This window comes from Thamnophis sirtalis, unplaced genomic scaffold (genome assembly GCF_051295495.1).
Source record: "Thamnophis sirtalis isolate CommonGarterSnake01/CBP01778 unplaced genomic scaffold, rThaSir2_p1.2 scaffold_5, whole genome shotgun sequence".
In the NCBI taxonomy this organism is placed as follows: Eukaryota; Metazoa; Chordata; class Lepidosauria; order Squamata; family Natricidae; genus Thamnophis; species Thamnophis sirtalis.
Window position 1 is genome coordinate 20,850,869 of NW_028261385.1, and position 22,549 is coordinate 20,873,417.

Below are 22,549 nucleotides of genomic sequence, written 5' to 3' on the forward strand. Positions count from 1 at the left end.
TTTCTGTTTTTTTTAATCATTTTACTGATCAAATATTTCTGGTGAAATTCTCCCCCATACACATATTCAGAATAGTGTCCCTTATATATAAAAAATAATTTTCTTAAGTGAAAAATATTAAGATTAAACCTTGACAAACAGTACCCATGTCCATTCTAAAATGAAATCTCAGATCATTTTGACTAATTGAACTTAACTTGGATTGATCCAAATTTAGCAGTTGCTTCTTTTCGACACAACAAAAGTGGAACTATTCCTAGCCAGAGGAGAAAAAAAATGAGAGCATGGATGAACACACATAGTTGTGAGGTATCTCTTGCCTCTTCATTTTGCTTAGCATATTTATCTGGAATAATGATGTCCTGAATTTCTCCCTCCACATAGATAGACTGATACACCTTGTCTCTTTAGAGGTAAATATCTTGTGCAATATCCAGATTCCTGACTTATCAACTCAGCTGAAATCAGATTTAGAGATTCCCTACCCCCCCCCCCCCAGCCAAATATATGCAAGGTTTTTTTCTCTATATATGTACCTGTGTAGGTAGGAATATTATATCTGTCAAGTCATGTTCCTAAACAGAACCGTGGTAGCACAGCAGTTTGAGTGCAGTATTGCAGCCTCACTCTGCCCACCGCCAGCAATTTGATCTTGACCAGCTCAAGGTTGACTCAGCCTTTCATCTGTCTGAGATCAATAAAATAAGAACCCAGATTGTTGGGGGCAATATGCTGACCCTGTAAACCACTTAGAGAGGGCTGTAAAGCACTGTGAAGTGGTATATAAATCAAAATGCTATTGCTGTTGCTAAACAGGAACAGAATAAAAAATAACAATTAATAATTGATTAACATTAATTACCAATAAAAGAAGGAATCACATTTATAAATCGTATCGTTTTCATTTAGCAACCATTTTCACATACACAGTAGCAATAGCTTATACTTAGATTTATAGTGCTTTACAGCACTCTCTGGGTAGTTTATAATATCAACACATCGCACCCAACAATCTGAGTCCTCATTTTACTGACCTTGGAAGGATTGAAGACTGAGTCAAAGTCAACTGTCAAGATCAAACTCCAGACTGAGGGGCACAGTTTGCCTACAATACTGCCTTTTAACCACTGCACTACTAGGCTATTAACTAATCACTAGAGCTATTAACTATTACTAACAACAGGCACAGATACAGACCAATTTACAGAAATACAGATACATACTTTATTCTTTTCAGCAGTAGCAAGAAAGAATAAAAAGGGGGTATGAAAGAAAAAGAAAAAAACTGAATTGAGATTCAGGTGAGGAAGAGAGGAAAGGAAAGAGAAAGAAATCTTGTTGATGCACTATATATAAAGCATTACAATTCACTAGGCAACCAGTCTTTCTCAAGCTACTATTCATAAAAGATATCATATGTTTTAGCAATGATTATTTGCAATCACTTCAATTTCCTGCCCGTTTATTTTCAACAATTTGAATATAAAATAATATTCCAACACCCAGGTATATAACAAATTCCAAGTCAGTTAGGGTAAAAACTGATCTTCCTAATGTGTAATTGAGCCATTTTGTCTAAATAGAATTTATCTGACAAAATTCATTATTTCTTCCTCTTTTATTATTTCTTATGTTCCACTGATCACTTTCGTTGATTAAAAGCCTGTTCCCTTCGTACTAAATACAGTTTTATTTTTCTTTATTTCCACAGTTTAATTCCTGCAAAGATAATGCGTGACTGGAAGGAGCTCTTCTTAAAAGGAAAGCCAATTTATGAGCAAGCTGACGTCAGCGATTTGTCAGATGAGCCAACTCCAGAACAATTAGTAGAACTGGACAAAATTAATTTGCTAGATGAGAAAGATTATGATGAATATAAGGTACTCCCAACTGATACGGCCTAATGGAAGAATATAAATAGCTCACAAAATCATTGTTCATGAACATCACATTTGTTTTGTGATTGATGCATAGGTTTCATATTAGCATAATAAGCATTTTGGCAGAATTAAATGTACTTTATGCTCCATTTTTCTAGGATTTGGCAATGCATTGATTCACTGCCATTCTGGGTGTTTATCACGGTCCCTTCCATTTCCCCTCATAAGCAATAACAGTAACATGCAAGAGCTCCAAGGTTGTGATATTTTAACTTAAGTAGAAATTAAGTTGTAGTACATTACAGTGTGCTAGAAAATGTTAATGCAAAGCAATACACAAAGCCTGATGTGAAATAAACATTGTCTGTCACTGAATGAGTAGTCTTCTTTCATTGGTATTTTCTAGTACAATTCTTGTTATTTTAAGATAAGTTCATTTCAGTATCTTTAGTTTTACTATAGGCAGTTCCCAGAATTAGTTATCATTATCTTATTTTAGGAATCTTTGAAGAGGTAAGTATGTATCTAAATATAAATCCCCTCTCCCCCATTCCATTTTCAAAAGCAGACATGATTAAATAATTGAATTCTGAATATTTGCCTTTTTTATTTCCATTCTTTTTGCTTTATTTTCAGCTCAACTGCATGGAGAAAAATGTATATTTTATTTAGGTTGGGTTTGGATTTTTTTCTCTATCAGCTTGTTTGAACTATCTTCATAAATAGCCTGCATGTTTATTTTTTATCTTGTTTGGGAAACCACATTTATATGTTCTTTTTGTACCCACATCCTGAACACAATTGGTACATTTTATTTTCATCAAGTTGTAAAGCCATATAGTCTGTGCGGTCTTTTTGAGTTAACATAAAACAATATATCTTATTTCTGAAAGTGAAGTTTATTTCTTTGTTAATACTATAGATTATATATATTTTTAAAAGATGCCCTATTTTGTTCATTTAATGCAAACACTGGAGTTACAAGGATAAATTTCCAAGATGCTTTTGCGTTAATCTATTAGGATTACATTGCTCAAGTGAAATGAATAGGTATATTATACCTTTTCTCTTCAGTGTGATTCATATATTATTCCTTCTAGTAAGATGACAAAAACTGAAATTATCATCAGCATACCGATCATCTAAACAGGAACCACCTTAATATTGCCTTTATCAGAAAGATGCAGCAAAAAAATGAGTTCATGCTAACATGGGTGCAGAAGGCACGCAACCATGCCTTGTGAAAGTTGCAGCTGCACCAACTGCAGGTAGTCCTTGACTTAATTACAATTAATCCCAAAGTTTATGTTGCTAAGTGAAACATTTGTTAAGTGAGTTTTGCCACATTTACAACTTTTCTTGCTACTCTTGTTAAGTGAATCATAGCAATTGTTAGGTTAGTAACACCGTTGTTAAGTGAATCTGGCTTCCCCATTGACTTTGTTTGTCAGAAGGTCACAAAGGCTGATCACATGACCCCCAGGACACATGAATGAAGCATCTAAATTTTGATCATGTGACCACGGGGATGCTGCAACGGCCATAAATGTGCAAAATGGTCATAAGTCACTTTTTTCAGGGCTGTTGTAACTTTGAACAGTCACTAAATGAACAGTTGTAAGTCAAGGACTACCTATGGTAACATATACATCAAGTCTTTATGTGTAGCGTATTTATACAGAAAGAGAAACGGGTGTCCATGGAGATAGCTTCTAAATTTCAAAACATTCTTTATTTCAAAGTGCTTGAATTATTTTTCTCAATGTAGCTCTGTAGTAGGGCTATCTTATCTGGCTGCAAGAACCCAGGTGACCACTAGATGACTGCACAGAATTATTGAAAAACCTGAATTCGCTTCTATTGGTCCAGATAACTACGTGTAATCCATTTTATTGATAATGATATAAGTACCTAATTAAATAATTATAGACAAGTAGATTTGTTTTCAACAGAAAGTAGGCTTGTACGTATTCTGGACAGTCAATGTGGAGCAGCTTCTTCCAATGTATTATAAATAATGTATTAATGTTTTGATTAGACAAAAAATAATTGTGATTACTATGTATAGAAATGATTATATCATGGTCAACAGTTATTTCTTATATTAACCATTTTTTAAAACATTCTCGCCTCGAAGTTTTTGTGTTTCTTCAGGTCTGTAAGATTCTTCCTGTTTATTTAGCATTTTATCAATCCATAGTATTCCATAAAAGAAAGGGGGGAATTAATGTAGTTGCAAATGTAAGGGCACTGTGCTTATTTATTTGCAAATTTATTAAAGTGCACTTGGGGAAGAAAGAGGACAAAAACATAAAAAAGGCCCACTCCAATTTACAAAATTGGCTGTAATTTGACCACATAATCTTAAAACTTGGTAGTGCAAATGTTAACTATTACCATGGTTAAGGAAGGGAAAACTTTGGAGAGAAAAATGTATATGGGGGTTTTGTGCAGGAAGATCCAAATTAAATTTCTGGTATCAGAAATTTCCTATCTCAACCCCCCATAGAATCATTGTCAATATCATTTTTATGTAGAGACATTATTCAGCTGGCTGAACTAATGGTCTGCATTGATATAAGACAACTTCATATTCAGTATTTTGTTTCTCTGTAGGATTGTAGAGAATTCATTTAAGAACAAAAATAGAACTGAAATAAAAATGTGGTTTTGTGCAATTTGTAATCTTGATGCCATAGATTACTTGCTTGGATGTGAAATTTGGAAGAGTCAGAACTTCCTTACTTCTAGAGCCAAAGTAATGGCAAAAACGGAAGAGAGATGTGGCTGTGTAAAAGTGCAAAGCAAGCAGTCTTTGCATTGATAATCAGTTATATATTTTGCAAGGCTGATGTGGCAGTTTCACAAGATGTTCCTGATGTCTTTACATACTTTGCAAAAGGGCAGCCCAAGCCTTGCAACTGCTTTAGTGGGTCAAAGTGACAAGCTTTGTTTGTGCTCTTGCACATTCTTGAAGCACGTGCTTTTGCAGGTGGCAACTGGACTTTTTTTTCTTTGAAGGTGTTTCGCTTTGAAGAAGTCCCGAATACATTCTCTACAGCAACACCCAGATAAGCAGGAATTAATACCATACACAAAATCAAGCAAAAAACACCCTAATCAAGGAATTACCAAGAAAAAACAATGTCCCCTTCAACATTGTTAGACAAGTACTACTGTTTAAAACAGGGAGGAAACCACATACTCACTAGCAATGATAATGTTACCTAGTTGGCTAATGAAATATATGCAAGCAAACATTCAGTCTCAGTAGAGCATCTGGGCCTTCACAATGACTGGAATGATGTGACCTGTTTTCAAAGTGGTTTTTCCCTTGAGATGTTTTTGCTTTTTTTGGTTGCTCTTTTCAGTTTATTAGGTTATCTGAAGAGATCTCTTTTCAAAGTACTGGCAGTTGCTTTTAAAAAGCAATTCGTCAATAATAAATAATGAGTTAATAATAAATAATGATCAGTTGGGTGATCCAGCTAAGGGGGCTTCTATTGATATTCTTGGGAAAATGTAGTCATTGATTTTCATAGCAATTAAGTGCATGGATTAAATTAAATTTTGTCTTAATTTCAATCCAGTCTATGGATTCATCACCTGTAGAAGTGATCCTGAAGGATCTCTTATAGTTTTTCTGTAGTAAATTCTACAGAAAACAAAAAATATAGTTCCAAACATTAATGGGCTACTGTTTCTTTGTCCAGCAGACTTCTTGCTTATTTTCCAGCTGCTTGCATGGAATTACCAGTACTTGTAATAACTTACATGCAATTTTTGGTCATCTCTAGTTACAGACTGCAACAGTGTTTTACTATAAATTCATAGTAGCTAATCTAATATCTTCCAGACAGTGGGAGTACATTCCCACAGTTCCCTGCTATTGGTATCCTGTTAAGACTGGTAAGAGTTGAAATCAAAGGGCTAACAGACATAGGCTGTTGACTCCCCAGGTAAATATAACACTGGGTAGAAATATATTCAGAAAACGTTGGGATAATCTTTAATGAAATTCACTTAGTACACTTAAAATATGCAAATTGTACACAACCCATTCTGCTTTTCTGCCCCTCATTGGCAAATGTAAGCATAGGCTGTTCATGTGATAGGTATTCATTTAAAAAAGCTGATTTTAACAGAATAACAGAGTTGGAAGGGACCTTGGAGTTCTTCTAGTTCAACCTCTCTTCTCAGGCATTTTAGACAAATGGTTGTCCAATCTGTTCTTAAACAGAGCATCCACAACACAGGAGGGAATTTTTGCCATATTATTGTATATATTTATAGCCCCAAAGTGCTGCTTGCTATATGTTCAGTTGTATATTCATTCTTGAACTAAGAACAAGTATGGATGTGTCTTCTGTAATGCTTAAATTGATTCAAGAGAAATTGTTCCAATTTTTTATCAGTCTGACTGTTTTCCCAATCCTAACCAAGAGGAAACTTAGTGAGTTTGCGAATCTATCACATGATCACAGTTTGTTTTGAACAGTTTTGTAATATTGATGAGTGTTATATATATGAAACCTTAAACCATGTCACTGAATGCTCCTCCCCTTTTTCCTGTCTCTTCATGCCTTCTCTTGGTTTGTTATTTGGCATTCATTATCTCAGTTTTTTTCAACCTTGGAAACTATAAGATGTGTGGAATTCAACTCCTAGAATTCATTACCTGACTAATTCTGGGAGTTAAAGTCCAAACATCTTAAAGTTTCCAAGGCTGAAAAAAGCTACATGATCTGAATAAAGTAGAAAATTGTGTCTTAATAGAACCTAGTATATTTTCAGTCAAGCTAATTATGTGCTGGTTTGGAGCAGCTGATAAGGAGATGCACTTATTTCTAATTTATGAAATCCAGGATTGTTTATTTGACCTCAGCTATTACTCATGTTTCTTATTATGTAAGCTAAAAGTTGTAAGAAATAATAAGTTGTGCCCCTTTATCCATGATTTCTTTTCCATTATGTACACTTCATAACTTGGTTAGAGTACTCCATCATTTCTGCATCAATTCAAACTGGGTAATATGGTTTGAATTTATTATTTTATAGTGAGAAAAAATTACAACTGATTTCTACTGTTAGATTGGTGAGAAAATGAAAAATGTATATGTCCATTTTGAATGTAACAGCCAACTATGTTTTTCTTGAATCAGAATTGGACCTAGAGCTAAGCAGACTCACATCTACTTAAATCTATTCCTTCAATAATTATTTGGAAATGTACAAGAAAAATCCAGACATATTTTTGTTTTGTTTTTCAATTAACTGGTTCTGTTACTAAACAAAAAGTCAGATATGTATTCTGTGGTATGATGACATCAGTCAACACAATTTATTTTGCAACTGGATTTAATTTGTTCAATGCAGCAAGCAGTTATGTGCTGCCCAAAATTCAACAGACTACTTGATGTGGGATGACAGCAATGCAGAGTAATCTGTAGTTACTACTTCCTGTGATTTGGGAAATTACTTTTGTTGATGCTTCCTGAAACTGCATCTGCTTTTTTTGTAATTGCAACCATTTAGTTTGTAATTACTTGACCAAATCTTTTTCACAAGTACTAATACCAAGTCAAGTATCCTCAACCTTTAGGTATGCATTTGATCTTTCCTTTTCTGTTGTTTGCATTTGATCTTTCCTTTTCTGTTGTTTGAAGAGGGGAAAAACATTTGCTGTCTTCCAATCATTAGGTACCGCACCAGTGTTTTACAAGTTTTGAAAGATTTTTGCCAGACCCCTTAGTATCTGGTGGTGGCCTTGGAGATTTAACTAATTGAAAGTAAAAATGTATTTCCCAAGCATGGTTTTATTATTGTTATTTTGGACCTGACCTTCTTTGAATACGTTTTTTTTTCTTGGAGAAGGCTGAGCCAAACTAGGAGTTGAATAACTTTGTCTTTTTTTCTATTAGCATATTGTTATCTTCACTGGAGAGCTACTGTACAACTTTGTTTCATTTTAAATAAATGTAAAGGAACTTCTGTGGTGATTATTCTTAGTATCCTTCAAGAACTTAAGTTCTTTAGGCTTAAAATTATTATCTGACACTATTTATCCATCAATCCCTTCATTCCTCCAAAGAAACTCTGGGTAGCCATAAAGTTGAATTACAAGTATAGTTAATCCTTGACTTACATGCATTTCTTTAGTGACCAATCAAAATGGTATTGAGAAAAATGACTTATGACATGTTGTCACATTTATGACTACAGCATTCCCATGGTCACGTGATCATAATTTGGGTGCTTGGCAACTGACATGTATTTATCACATCTGTAGCATCCTGAGGTCATGTGATCACCATTTGTGACCTTCCTAGCCAAGTCTGACAAGCAAAGTCAATGAATGAAGCCAGATTTGCTTAATGAACATATTATTCACTTACTAACTTTAGTGATTTGTTCAAGAATCATGGCAAGAAGATCGTAAAACGGTGCACAACTCATAAATCAACTGTCTTGATTAGCTGCGGAACTGTTGGGTTCAATTTTGGTCATAAGTCGAGGTCTACCTGTAGTCTTTGTTTAGGAACTGTTCAAGTACAATAGTGATGAAAAAATAACTTGGCAACCTCTCCTTGGATTTATGATTTTTTCAAAGGTCATAAAACAAAGGAAAGCTATAGTAAAATTGTAATGTTTCGCTTAGCAACTGATTTACTTTACAACCAAGTAGCAGGTCCCAATTGTGGCAGTTTAACAAGAACTACCAGTAATAAGTAACATTTCTATAATTCTGAGTTACCTGTATGCACTCTTTCTTAAAGAGTTTTTTTAACCCCCTATATGTGTCCTTTTTGTTTTCTGGTCTTTACTAAAGCTGAGGCCAGTTTTCACTCTTTTCTTTCTCTCCACATTTTAAGATCATTGCCTCTGACATGTCGAAACAATAGCAGAAGGAATTACAAATATTCTGTATTCTTAAAGGTTAATAGAACTTAATAATAGAAAACTCTTCTCCCTCCTTTTTAAAAATTTCCAGAGGAGGTTTGTCAAAGTACAAACAACAAAGAGACTTGAGGTATCTCAAAAGACAAATTGATCAAGGTATAAGCTTTTATTGATTACTGCTCAATATCAGATTAATTATTTGTCCTGCTTTGGCAAGAATGTTTGGTGTGTTCCACTTTTGGCTCATTTACATCTGGTTACACCATGTTTAGTGCTTGGATTTGTATTCATGCACTGGAGTTTTACAGAAAACAAGGAAGATAACTTGGACAGAGATATACAGGCGCTGTTGCCTAGATAAAAGGCTAGGTTACATATCTCCACCAACGCTGCCTTCTTTACTCTCTACAAGTCTTTCCATCTTCTGTTTCTTCACTTCCTACATATCTTCAGAAATTAGGTCTGGCAAGTCACCTGGAGAGAGATTTTTAAAAAGCACAGGGTATCTTGGAGCAAAATAAAATTATTTTGTCAAAAAGTTTAAATTGTGCTGGCAGAGTAAATATAATCTGCAAATCATTATTTTTCTCAATATCAATGCTCAGGGAAAATTTGACAGTTCAGGTTGCAAAATACTGGGAGTGTTTGGGGATTTTATTTTGTAATATTTCTCAAAAAACAATATTTGGCTCAGAAAGCTATTTTCCTTTGCTAGTGAAATTGAAACATTAATGGGTGTTTTATTTTGTTTGAGGAAAAGATAATTCATTCTCATTGTTTAATGCAACTAAGTACAAATATTTCATGCTTTGAGATTTTGAATGAAAATGCCTGGGCATATATCCAGTTCCAGAGCCATTGAACAGATTTCTGCTTGTTGGATACTGCCATTCATAAAGCAAAGAAAAAAAAAGTGAATTTCTATTGCAAAACAAGAATGAGAATCCGGGAAATTGCATCAATTCATTTCAATTCTATTCACAAAATGTTCATTTTAACAAGGTAAACTAATCCTAGTAAATTGAGATCCAAGTTAATAGCTAAGAGAAGAACAAATTGTTATCTTTGAAATTCAGAAGCAAAAATAAGTTAAAGTTTAAACAAAAGAAAAATCAAGCTTTCTATTGGGAAGAAGGAAAAGGTGTTCATGTCTCCAGGTGATACTAACAACAAATCACATGGATCTTGATTATTAATAGTAGTAGAAACAACTTGCTTCAATGTGTTTTGTTTTCAAGTGGCTTATTTATGGCAGCCTTTCTTAATCTCAAAACTTCCATATGTGGTGAACTGCAGCTTCTTTAATTGTCAGTCAGAATGGCCAACACAACTGGAAAACATGAGTTTGGGAAGTGTTGATTACATTATAATACACCTATAGTACCACTGAAGTCAAAAGCAAGTTTGCTAATGATAACAGCAGGAAGAAAGTCAAGCAATTTAATTTATGTCATTAAGAAAATTCCTAGTGAGACCTAAGGTTTAATTGAGCAGGTAAAATTTATTACATGAGCAAAGCCTGTTAACTCTCTTGTTAGTGATTTAAAAAAATTAAGCCAGGGACACTCATTTTGCACATAATGTACATATTACAGTGGCTCATGTTCTTCCTTAGAGTTTCTTATAATTGAAACCCAACAGGGGTTGTTTGGACATAATTTGGATAACTGGATATCTGGACAATGCCAGGTTGGAGAAGGTCCATTTTTGTTAATGGCTGTAAGCCTTGTGAATCTTGCATGAAATAACTTGCTGCAGCCTTTTCCTTTGCTCAGATAATCCCTTATACAGCTCAATGGCATTTACTGCTAAGTAAGCACCTATAGGATTGTGTTTCAATGTGGTTCCTTTTTCCAGCAGTCTGGATGGATGCAAAATGTTCCATTTTATGTTGTGATTTCTCTTACTACAGGCGATGGTTGAGGAGTGGTACCCTCCTGAAGAGATCAGAATAAATAAACCACCTCCTGATAATGTAATATTGGGTCATGTGATTCACAGATTGATGGGACTTGTCTATCCCCCAGAACCGGAACCACCACCGTCTATATTTTCTCCATTCCCTCTGAAAGGTTGCATTTTGGGAAAGCTCTATAGTGGGAAAACCACCTGCTTAAACTTCTTGGAAAAAGGTAGGGTGGATTTCTATTTTCCCTAGAATTTATTTCCTCCTTGATGTCTTCACAGAGTCCCCCCCCCCACACACACACTGAGTAATGTGTTTCTTCAAGACAGTTTATGGGGGACTGCATATCCATTTGAGTAGATCAAAACTGAAAATGGGAGGACTCCATTCTCACACTTGGCATCCACTTTTTCAGACACATTCCCCCTTTTTCTTTTCCAGTATCATCTTTTCCTATCTCTGCAGGCTCATCACATTGCAGGCAGCATTTGAAATGTACTAGGGATAAAGGGGAATGGGTTGATGGTTCGACTGTAGTAATCAAAAGAGAGAACTTAAAAAGAAAAAGAAAACAACATTCATTGAAGCAATAGGTTGCCAATTGAATTTGAAAGTGCTGTTGAGAGTATTTGGGTTAAAGTAAGTGGTGAAATGAATAAAAAACTACAGGACTTGCCTGAATAAAGCAGGTGATGCTTTTCAAAAACAGACTATAGATATTTCCAAGAATTGTGAAATGCTAATGTTGATGGAGCATTGTCCAATATCTTAACACATGTACAGACAAAGTCTGCTAAATATGATCCTTCCAGGAAATTCAAGATGTACGATATTCATTATTTTCTCCTTCAAAGAAGGAAGCACAAGGTGACCTTTTGCTCTCAACTTGGTACAATCAAGTTAGAGAAGAGTACAGGTAGTCTTTAGTCACAATGGTACCAAAAAAAGTGACTTATGACTGTTTTCCACATAAACTTTGCAGCATAAACATCCCCTTGGTCACATGATCAAAATTCAGACACTTGGCAACCAAGTCATATTTATGATGGTTGCAGTGTCCCAGGGTTACGTGATTAGCTTTTGCGACTTGAATAAAAAGCTACAGGACTTGCCTGAATAAAGCAGGTGATGCTTTTCAAAAACAGACTATAGATATTTCCAAGAATTGTGAAATGCTAATGTTGATGGAGCATTGTCCAATATCTTAACACATGTACAGACAAAGTCTGCTAAATATGATCCTTCCAGGAAACAAAGTCAACAGGGAATCCAGATTCACTTAACAACCATGTTATTAACAAATGCAATGATTCACTTAACTGTGGCAAGAAAAGTCATAAAATGGAGCCAACTCATTTAACAATATTTCACTTATAGCGACATAATTTTTGGGCTCAATTGTGGTTGTAACTTGAAGACTACCTGTAGTTGAAAAAACAACAGTTCGCTGCAACACTGGGGAATGCAGCCATGCAATGCTCCATGTAATGATTTCAAGGGAAGCTAGTAGTGATTGATTGTTTTAAATTATATTTGTAATGTGCTTAATAGTACTTTTTATTGTATGCTACCCAGAGTCATTTTGTGAGAGATGGGTGGACATATGCATCTAATAAATAAATAAATAAAAATTGGAGAACTGCCTTAGATTTAAACCTTAAATTTTAATAAATGGCTATGATAAGTAGAGTCCATTTGAGGAAAAGTAAAGAAAAAATAAACAGTATGCCAGCTACTGAATGAAGATGGCAAAATTCTCAAAGCAATAAGGGAAAGACAGCTGTTTAACTCTTAACTTTGGCTCAGTTTTAACAAAACAACAGTTGGAAGGGACCTTGGAAGTCTGCTAATCCAATCCTTGCCCAAGCAGGAAACCCTAAACCATTTCAGGCAAGTGGTTGTGATCAGTAAAATAAAAGAGCAGGATTGAAATTTGAGGTTCATAGAAACACAATCAGGAAATATGCCTTGACTTTGGATGAGTTTAAGTCTCCACATTCTAGGGAACTGGTGGAGTGGTTGAACTGTATTGTTTCTTTAGGAAATATTTGGAAAATTGACAAAATGCCACTTGACAAGAGGAGGGCAAATGTCCTTTCTTCAGAAAGAGGAAAAAGTAGATAAAGATAATTAGAGACCAATCACATTTACCTAGATATCAGGAAAGAATCTAAAGCAGATCATATTGATTTTTATGCACCAAGAAAAACAGTTGTATGTTTCTGTGACTTGTGTCACACTCAATTTTGAAAAGGCTCTGGGTAGCACAATAGAAGCAAAATAGAATTCTAAACAATCAAACCCAAACATTCAATAACAATCAACATCCTAGTTATTAACTCGCCAAGCAAAATAACCTTTAACAACAATTACATAATGCAGGGAAGGGATATCACCTTATTGGTGAGAGGAATGGCATATAAATTCAATGAATCAATCAATTAAAAGGCATCAACCCCAAAGACTTTCTGGAAGATGAGAGTCACAAGACTTAAGTGGGGACTAGCTAGCTCAAAAATTATATATGAAGAGTGTTCATCAAGAGTTCCCCATCAAGTTGGAGGAAGTCTCAAATAGTCTACAAGGTTCAATCCTGGGCAATACATTCCTCACCTCTGTCTAATAACCTAGATGAAGATATGGAAGGAGTCTTTATCAAAGAGCTTATTCTCCAAAAGAAACAATATTCAAACAATATTATTAGATTAGACAAATGGCTGAGGAATACAACGTAGTTTAAAAGAAACAGGTATAGTGTTAAGAAATCAGCAATATCTTACAGGCTTGCATATAAGAGAGTGGGTAATGTATATGCATACTGTATACTTGTACACACAGACACACAGAGAGAATTGTTCGTATTTGCTCAAAATGTCTAGATATAGAAGCTGTTAGCAGAATCAGCAATGTAATATCGCTACAAAAATCCCATTTTAGGCTGCACCAGAAGAATTTATAAATGGTTCAGAGGAGGGTTAAAACCAGCAATGCATATTGAAAAGGGACAGGACCTTCATTGCTATGTATTAACTATCATTTTGGGGTTTTGACACCCATCTTGGATGTTATTGAATAGACAGGAAGTAATTGTTCTACTTTATTGGAGCTTGTTAATCTAAGACCTGCTCTTTATAGTATAGGATATAGAGCACTAGATTTAAGCTAAAGAAGATGAATTCTGATTTAATTATTATATATAAAAAAGCAAGAAATATCTTAACAATGGAATCAGTAGGGCAGACAACCAGAAATTAATTATGTGCTGAGAATATTTCAACCCTACTCTGGACAGGGGGATTAGACTTGATGACCTAAATGACCCTTCAAGACTACAATCATAATAAATTATGCCAATGACTTAGGTACTATCCTGTTTAGAAAACAGTACTGCCAATTAAACAGAACAAAAGTTAGCAGAACAAACAATATTGGTATTTATTTATACACACTCCAATGAAGTTCCATATGCTTGGGAGTAATTTAAAATGGCATTAGCAAACAATTGGACGAATCAGTGAAATCACTCTGAAAGGAGATGTACTACCTTGCCCAGCAACTAACTTTAAATGCCTAAGGACATGTCTTCAAATCCCTAAATCTTAGGAGGAAAGGAGTAATTATTAATCCTATTAAGCTCCTTATATCATGTGCCATAAGCATTCTAACTGATCTGGAGTTTTCCCAAATCCACAAAGGTTGTTTTTCCCCCTTATCTGTTTCATGTCTCTTTGTGGCAAAGTCAGGAAGTATGGATCCCGGGGCATGAGTGATATAGTTCATCAATCCTCCAGAAAGGAGGACTTGGTTCTACAAAGAGTAGGAGTGAAAATTCTCTAAAAACAGATTTCTGTCATTTTCATAAAGATACATAGAAAAACATGCCTTTGACCCCATTTCCCTACGATCTCTTTTTATAATGGCATAAAATATAAACCCATTATAAACCTGGTTGTCTCTGTCAGTTTTTAATATCCAGGTCCTATCTCTGGATGCATTGATTTCAGAGGCAATTAAATCCTTCCATGAAAGAGAAATGTCGATTGAAAATCTACTACCAATCAGAATGAAAGACTCTTCCTTGAATCAAATGCATGTAAGTAAACCTGGCATGGAATGGTAAACTGAAATTGTGCTTCCAAGGACTGTGAGCTATGTTTGACCAGACCAAATAGATTTTAACAATTGTTACTAAGGTTGTCCTAAAATTTAAAAAAATCCAATTATGTCCTTCCTCTTCCAAATACTTCCATAAACTATTGATTGGAGGCAAAAGCCTCTATTTGTGCTGCCATAAGTTTCATTAAAGTTTGCAGAGGAGAACTTCACAGATTAAATCTCTGTTTTCTGTTGTGCCTTGTAAGAATAACTCTGTTTGAATTCTGCTGTATAAAGCAGCTTTTTTTGTTTTAGTTGGTATTCATATATTGAAAATAGGACTTTTTTCTAATCATTCAGTGACAAGATGAATGTCTGTGGTTATTTGAATTATCCACGTTTAGGGATGTTACTCTTAAGTCCCACTTCAGGATTGGGGTGTAGCAATAGCAATGGCATTTAGACATATACTGCTTCATGGTGCTTTACAGTCCTCTCTAAGTGGTTTACAGAGCCAGCCTATTGCCCCCAACAATCTGGGTCCTCATTTTACCCACCTCAGAAGGATGGAAGAATGAGTCAACCTTGAGCTGGTGAGACTTGAACTGCTGGCAGCCGCAGTCAATGCAAATAGCCTGCAGTACTGTATTCTGTGCCACCACAGTTCTTCCATGTAACTGGAATTCTTCTTGGACTCACAGCTCTTGCTGAAGGATGGCAATTGTGGCCAGAAAGAAATTCACACAAATTCACAAATGATCCATTACCTGGTTGATAGGATAATCACTCATGCTTTGGTCATCTTGTACCTAGACTATTGCCAAGTCCTATACATAGGGCTGCTTCTGTACAATTCAAGATGCTGTTAATCACCTGGTTTGGTGTAGTGGTTAAATCACCAGGCTGGAAAAAAGGAGATTGTGAATTCAACTCCTGTCTTAACCATAAAGCCAGCTGGATTACCTTGAGCCAATTACTGTCTCTCTCAGCCTAACTTACCTCACAGGGTTGTTGTAATATAGAAAATAGGAGGATAAAAGTGTGTTAAATATGTTCCTTTGGGTTATTTGCAAAAATAATAAAGAGGTGATACAAATAAAATAAATAAATAAACCAATAAATAAAAGTCTTTCTAACATTAATTATATACCATCAAGTCATTCTCTAGTCAAAGCCTGATTCGCTGAGAGATTATTTATCTTCTGTGGTTTCTATCTATCCTGTATGATCAGACAGAGTCAGCATGCTCTGGGTCTCATCAGTTAAACTGTGTTTCCTGGTGGGACCCAGGAACTATGTTTTGTCTGTTACATGTAGCTCCTGACCATTGAAACTGCCTTCCCTCAGATATCCATATGTGCTCCACTCTTCCCTTATTTAAATGACAAAGCCTGGTTCTTCCCCTAGGCCAGTGATGGAGAATCTTTTTGGCACCGAGTGCCCAAACCACAAGGTGCTTGCATGTGTGTGCATGTGCTCATGCCAGAGCGCTGGAAACCCAAAGACCAACTGGTTGGCGCACATGTGTGCCGGCAAGCTAGTCTTTGGGTTTCCAGCACACCTGTTTTTTGGTCGGTTTTTTCAACTATTTCCAGGCCATTTTCTGGCTGGTTTTTTTTGGCCCAAAACAGCCTAGAAAATGACCTGGTTTTAGGGCGTTTTTTGCCATTTTGGGGGGCATTTTCCGGTGCTCCGGCATCCACAAAGACCAACTAGCGCAGTGTTTTTCAACCTTTTTGTGCAAAGGCACACTTTTTTCATGAAAAAAATCACGAGGCACACCACCATTAGAAAATGTTAAAATTTTTTAACTCTGTGCCTATATTGACTATATATAAAGTAATTTTCCCACGGCACACCTTACACTATGTCACGGCACACTAGTGTGCCGCGGCACAGTGGTTGAAAAACACTGCTTTACTAGCGATTGCACGAGTGCCCACAGAGAAGGCTCTGCGTGCCACCTCTGATAAGCGTGCCATAGTTTTGCCATCATGGCCCTAGGCCTTGTGCTAGAGTGGGTAGGGCGACTCCTTGTGTGATGAATGGTCAGTTATACCTTGTGTGATTTTTCTTTGGACATTTTCTGTTTTGTACTATTTTGTTTTTATTTATTTGTCATATTTAAGAGCAACCCATCCCTCACACAGAGGAGTGGCATACAATAAAATACCAAAAGCATTAAAAAGTGTGTAAAAATGTAAGAGGCAAGAAATATTTAAAATGGATTAAACGGTGGGTGAGGAGGACTTTTTGTTGTCAACCAGTTCCATGGCTGCAGGCTCATCTGTCCACCCCATGCAAGGGCATAGAGCATATCTTTATGCCTTTATGGAAGTCCAGAAATAGAGGCCTGCCTCACAGGATGGATAGGGGGCTGGAGGCAACATCAGAGAAGGCTTTCTTCCTAGACTCTTGCCAGTTGGAATTCTTTGGCTGACAGGATCTACAATATATTTTCCCTGTTTGACTGGTGACGAGATGACGTAATGGGATGAAGATGGTTCTGTAGATTTAAATCCCCATTCCATGTAGGGATTTAATATCACAAACAGCACCTTGAATTGGATCCAGAAGCAGTCCAGCACCCAATGCAGCTCACACAGCAGAGGTGCTAAGTGCAGCATTCTTTGGGCTCCCAAGATTGCCAAAAAGGCTGCATTTTGTACTAGTTGAGGTTTCCAGATACTTTTCAAGGGTAGCTTCATGTAGAGCACATTGCAATAGTCCAGATGGGAGATGACCAAAGCATGAGTGATCAGGTGAAGAACTTCCCTGTCTAGGAAAGGGCATAAATGTTTTAAATAGTTTGCATAATATATGCCATTCGGAGTCATGAAGGAATCAAATGGTCTTATAAATTTAATAAACAAACATGTGTCTCAGAAGAATATATGTACATGTCATCCATTCCCACTTTGTGCTTATCTTTTACATCCCCCCCCCTAAACTTGTGAGTCCTTGTCCTTTTCTGAATCAAGAGAACTGAAGGCATTTGGTCAATTGGTTGCATACGGTTGGCTTTCATTGGGAGAAAAAGCAATGTCGTGAACTCTCTTTGAAACTGGAAAATGATGCAAGTTTCATTATCTAGCAGGAGGAACAGGAGTGGCTTTATGAAACATCCTAAGGCATTGGGTTTTTTTTAAAGCAATAAACCCTGACTTATCAGTCACAGCTGCTAGATTCATTAGAACCTATGAGAACACATTATGTGTGAAACCAGTCATTAGGATTTATAAATGAACAATTGTTTATCAAATTGACAGAAAGGGAGGGGATAAATCCAATACACTAATAAATAAATTGTACTCACCCAAGAAAATTGGCTTAAACAACTTTTGCTCAATCCAAAGTAGGAACCCAGCCATTGTCTCAATACTACATCATATCAAAAAAGTGTTAATAATGTTCTTTCACTGGATTCTTGTTGAGTTCTTAAAGTATTATATATTTATTCAGTGTTGATTTTTTTTACAAAACTGTCTTCCAAAATTTACCAGTGTTTTACAGAGAGAAAAAGAAATGGCTAATGATTTCTTTGCTTGTTTATTTGAAAAGGTTCTAAAAGAGGCTTCTAAGGCTTCATTGATAGTAGCGAAAACTTATGAGTCAGCAGAACAGAACATAGAAATTGTGGAGCCCAAAGGTAAATCCATAAATAATATCTGATGTTGGAGTTCAATGTTCATCCACACCAGGCGTAAAATGAGATGGCCAAAACACAAAGCTCTTGCTTTGCCAAAACTGCCACATAAGGATTGCATAAATCCAGGTCACCTCTGGAGGGCAGCATAGAGCTCCAGAACATTGCAATTTGTTGCCACCACATATGGTTGCAGATACAGCAGTAACCCAAGTTTGCAGCAGTAATTTATTTTTTCATTCATTGTATCTATTTGATCCTTCTCCTTACAACAGAATTGGAGAACAATTTATATAGATTTGTAAGTTTTTGCAACAGTTCTGTTACTGTAAATCTGCCACATATATTACTTTGTAAAACTTTGACATTAATACAAAGTCTTATCTCAGACAATTTCAACAAGTTTGGCAAAATGCTGGGCCAATGATTCTTACCATCAAAGTCCTTTACAGAACTACAGATTATAAGTTTCTGTACCAGAATTTTGCACATGATGTGTGTGGAGATGGTATAATTAAGCATGGCCAATGTCTCATGGTATGAAAGTTGTGTGCTTCCAAGTTACTTATTCACATTCTCTCTCCGTTGGAAGAAACAGTTTTTTAAGTTTAAAATTATTGATTTGTTTTTCCATTTTGGCACATATTTTATTTTAGCTCATATGCTTTTTTCTGTTTCCGTATTACTAATGTAAACATGCACATTGGTATTAAAAGACATTGATATGGTTTTGGTTTATTGATTTAGTTCACATGCAGTGATAAAATGTTATTTGTTTTTCTCTTTAATGTTTTTTTCCTGCAAGTGCAGGATCCATCTTTTCAAATCAATAAAATGTTTATCCATTGGTTGTGACAGGAAATTAATTAAGTTGGGCTGAAAAAGAGTGACTGGCCTAGTCACCTAACGGGCTTTCATGCTGAAGACGGGGCTAGAATTCTCAGTCTCCTGGTGATTGGCCAAAAATCGGCCAACCAGCTTTCATGCCTAAGGCAGGACTAGAACTTAAACGTTTTCTGGTTTCTAGCCTGATGCCTTAACCTCTTCACTACAGGTGACAAACTCGTGGTATCACGTTGCTGTCACATGATGTTTTGCAACTTTTTTCCTTCACAGAGCTGGGGTGGGCGTAGTCTGCACATGACGCATCTGGCCCACGGGCTGCCAGTTTGGCACCCCTGCTGCAATGTTCCCTCTAAGCTGCGCACGTGCGCGACCGCGCACATAACAAGAAAACACCACACAGAAGTTTTAAACTGCGCTCAGTGTTTTTTAATGTCTTAAAATATGACTGAAAATATCCACCTTTCCTCCCTTCTCTCTCTGCACCGAACTCTCTCTTCCATCTGTTAATTGGTGAAATCAAGAAAGACTCTGCCCGGAGACTGATGATGCTGCAGAAGGGAGAATTCCCATTGGTCCTCTGGGGCTTCATTGGTTCCTGGGAAAATGCGATTCACTGGTTGTAGCCTGCGTTTCGCTGCATATCCGGGGTTTCTCAGGCATTGCGTCATCTGAAGCCCTGTTCTGGGCTCGGCAGCTTTTCTGCGATCCCTTCGCTTTGTAGAGAGAGGGAAGCAGCGTGGAATTGGACTGCCTGAACTAAAGGGGTCCACGGGATCTTGAGGCTTAGTTTTTGAGCAGTACCAATCCATTCCACTCTTTCCTTTTCCCTTTCTGTCCTTCTATCTTCCTTTGCTTTTCCTTTTCCTTTCCTTTCTCTTTTCCTTTTCTTTCTCTTTTGCTTTCCTTTCTCCTTTCATTTCCTTTTTCCTTTCTTTCTTTTCCATTTCCTTTCCTTTCTCCATACCCAATGCAATGTGTTCTACATGGGGCTGCTTCAGCTAGTCCAGAATGCAGCCGCGCGAGTGATTGTGGGTGCACCTCGGTTCACCCACATAACACCTATCCTCCGCGAGCTGCGCTGGCTACCTGTTGATCTCCGGGTGCGCTTCAAGGTGCTACTTGTCACTCATAAAGCCCTTCATGGTAGTGGGTCTGCGTACTTGAGAGACCGCCTCCTACCAATTACCTCCCTGCGACCAATTAGATCACATACATTAGGCCTCCTCCGAGTTCCATCTGCCAGTCAGTGCCGACTGGCAACTACACTGAGGAGAGCCTTTTCAGTAGTAGCTCCGACCCTTTGGAACGATCTCCCCGTGGAGATTCGTACCCTCACCACCGTCCAGACCTTCCGCACAGCCCTTAAGACCTGGCTAGCCTGTCAGGCCTGGGGACAAAGATAACTGTCCCCACCCGAATGATGAATGAATGTTGCTTACTATTTTACTTCTATGTACTGTTTGTGTCTATTGTCTGTATACCCCCCCTCATTTTATGTAAGCCGCCCTGAGTCCCCTCAGGGAAAAGGGCGGCCTATAAGTATTAATAAATACTCAAATACTCAAATTATGTATGTTCACTTTCTTGAGTTATCTATGAAGTAATAAAGGTGGGATAACAATCTGATAAATAAACTCAAGTCCCATACCTTTCTTCCTGTGATTTCTACTTCTCATGAATATGGGGCAAAAGTTTAAGGATGAATTGGTGCAGAGGCCAAATAAATGGTATTTTGTTTTTGATAATTGCAAATTGACAGTTCTCTTTAATGATGGAAGCAGAATCCTCATCTCTCTGGATTTTTTTTTCCAGAGCCCTTTTGATGTTGCTAGCCTAAGTCAGCTAATGTTAGGGCTTTCTGCTAGCTTTTTTTTTTTTAAATGCAGGATAACTGAGGAAGTGCTAATGAATCATTACTGAGTGACTTGCACAGCAGATTACTGCCAAAAAACCAGAACTTTTTTGTGTTTTTCTATAATGTCATGTTTTTCCTGTAGTTTTTGGAAGTGAACTAAACTAGTCTGCTCACTACATTGTGATTATTCTTTCTTCTGATTTCCTGAAGTAAAGCTCAAGAACACGTCTTCATATTGTTCAGATAAGACACTCCCTTCTGAAAGCCATTCTGCAATCTGTCAATCAACCCTGCTTGATTTTTTTTGTTTCTTAAAGATAAATACAACTAGACAGAGATGTTACTGTTGCCGTTAATTTCACTATGTAATTAACTAATTTCACTTTTTCCTTTCCTTTCTCTTTTCCTTTCCTTTCTCCTTTCCCATTTCCTTTCCTTTTTCCTTTCCTTCTTTTCCATTTCCTTTCCTTTTTCCTTTCCTTTCTCCTTTCTTCTCTTTTCCTTTCCTTTTCTTATTTCCCATTTCCTTTCCCTCCCCCTTCCTTCCCTCCCTTTCCTGGGGGTCTGAGGGAGAAGGAGGAGACCCGTTTCCTCCTTGCCCCCCTCCCCAACATCTGCTCTAATGGCAATTATGGCTAAAAAAAAATCAGGTGCTCAGGCATGAAAATGTGCTTCTCAAACACTATACTTTTCTGCACACATTGAAAAAAAATTAGAGGGAACATTGCTCTGCTCTACACCAAACTGGCTATCAGTTTGATAAGATGCTAAATAATGCAGACTTGGTTATGTTATTAATGTGATGGAATGAGAAGAGTTTCAGCTAATTCGAAAGCTATAACCATTATAAAATTCAGGACTCAAACTGAGAAATGTTGGCTATACCATAATTCTTGGGCGCTGAATACATAGATGGTAAAAGGAATAGTGAACAGACAGAATTGAGAAATTCATCAGTATCCATTTATTTTAGTTCATGTTATATACATAGGTAAGCATTTTTGTACACCTTAGTATTAATTTTTATTATGTATCTTTAAAAATGCCATTGTACTGATGATAAATCAATTTTCAAGATTTGTTTGGCACTGAAAATAGTAGAATATGCACAAGGAATTAATGTTAATATCCAGATCCTAATTATTTTGCTTTTGGGTATTTTACTGTTCCTAGAAAGTATTGAGAAACCAAGCTCTGCTGTGATGATTGACCAAATGGAGATAAGTGAGGATGAGAATGAAATAACCAAAGTATGAACTGGATTTTAACTTCTATTGTATTTAGCTATTAAGGTTGTTTCTGACAAAAGTCTGAAAATTGAAGGTACAAAATAGACATCAATCAATATACAATTTATTGTTCTTGTTCCAGAAAATAGAATAGAAACAATAATTTCCAACTTAGAAAGTTTAGATTTGGAA

General features: G+C 36.5%; 1 protein-coding gene across 3 annotated transcripts in view; it reads left to right on the plus strand.

The window, feature by feature from the left end:
* The window catches only part of SPEF2 (sperm flagellar and cilia associated 2), a 124,601-nt gene that overhangs the window by 25,783 nt on the left and 76,269 nt on the right, over positions 1–22,549 (plus strand). For all 3 annotated transcript variants that reach the window (XM_087715402.1, XM_087715404.1, XM_087715403.1), the window contains exons 10-14: positions 1,712–1,880; positions 10,693–10,912; positions 14,649–14,779; positions 18,343–18,430; positions 22,302–22,378. In XM_087715402.1, the coding sequence (XP_087571528.1) occupies positions 1,712–1,880; positions 10,693–10,912; positions 14,649–14,779; positions 18,343–18,430; positions 22,302–22,378 (685 nt within the window). The remainder of the gene's footprint in view (positions 1–1,711; positions 1,881–10,692; positions 10,913–14,648; positions 14,780–18,342; positions 18,431–22,301; positions 22,379–22,549) is intronic.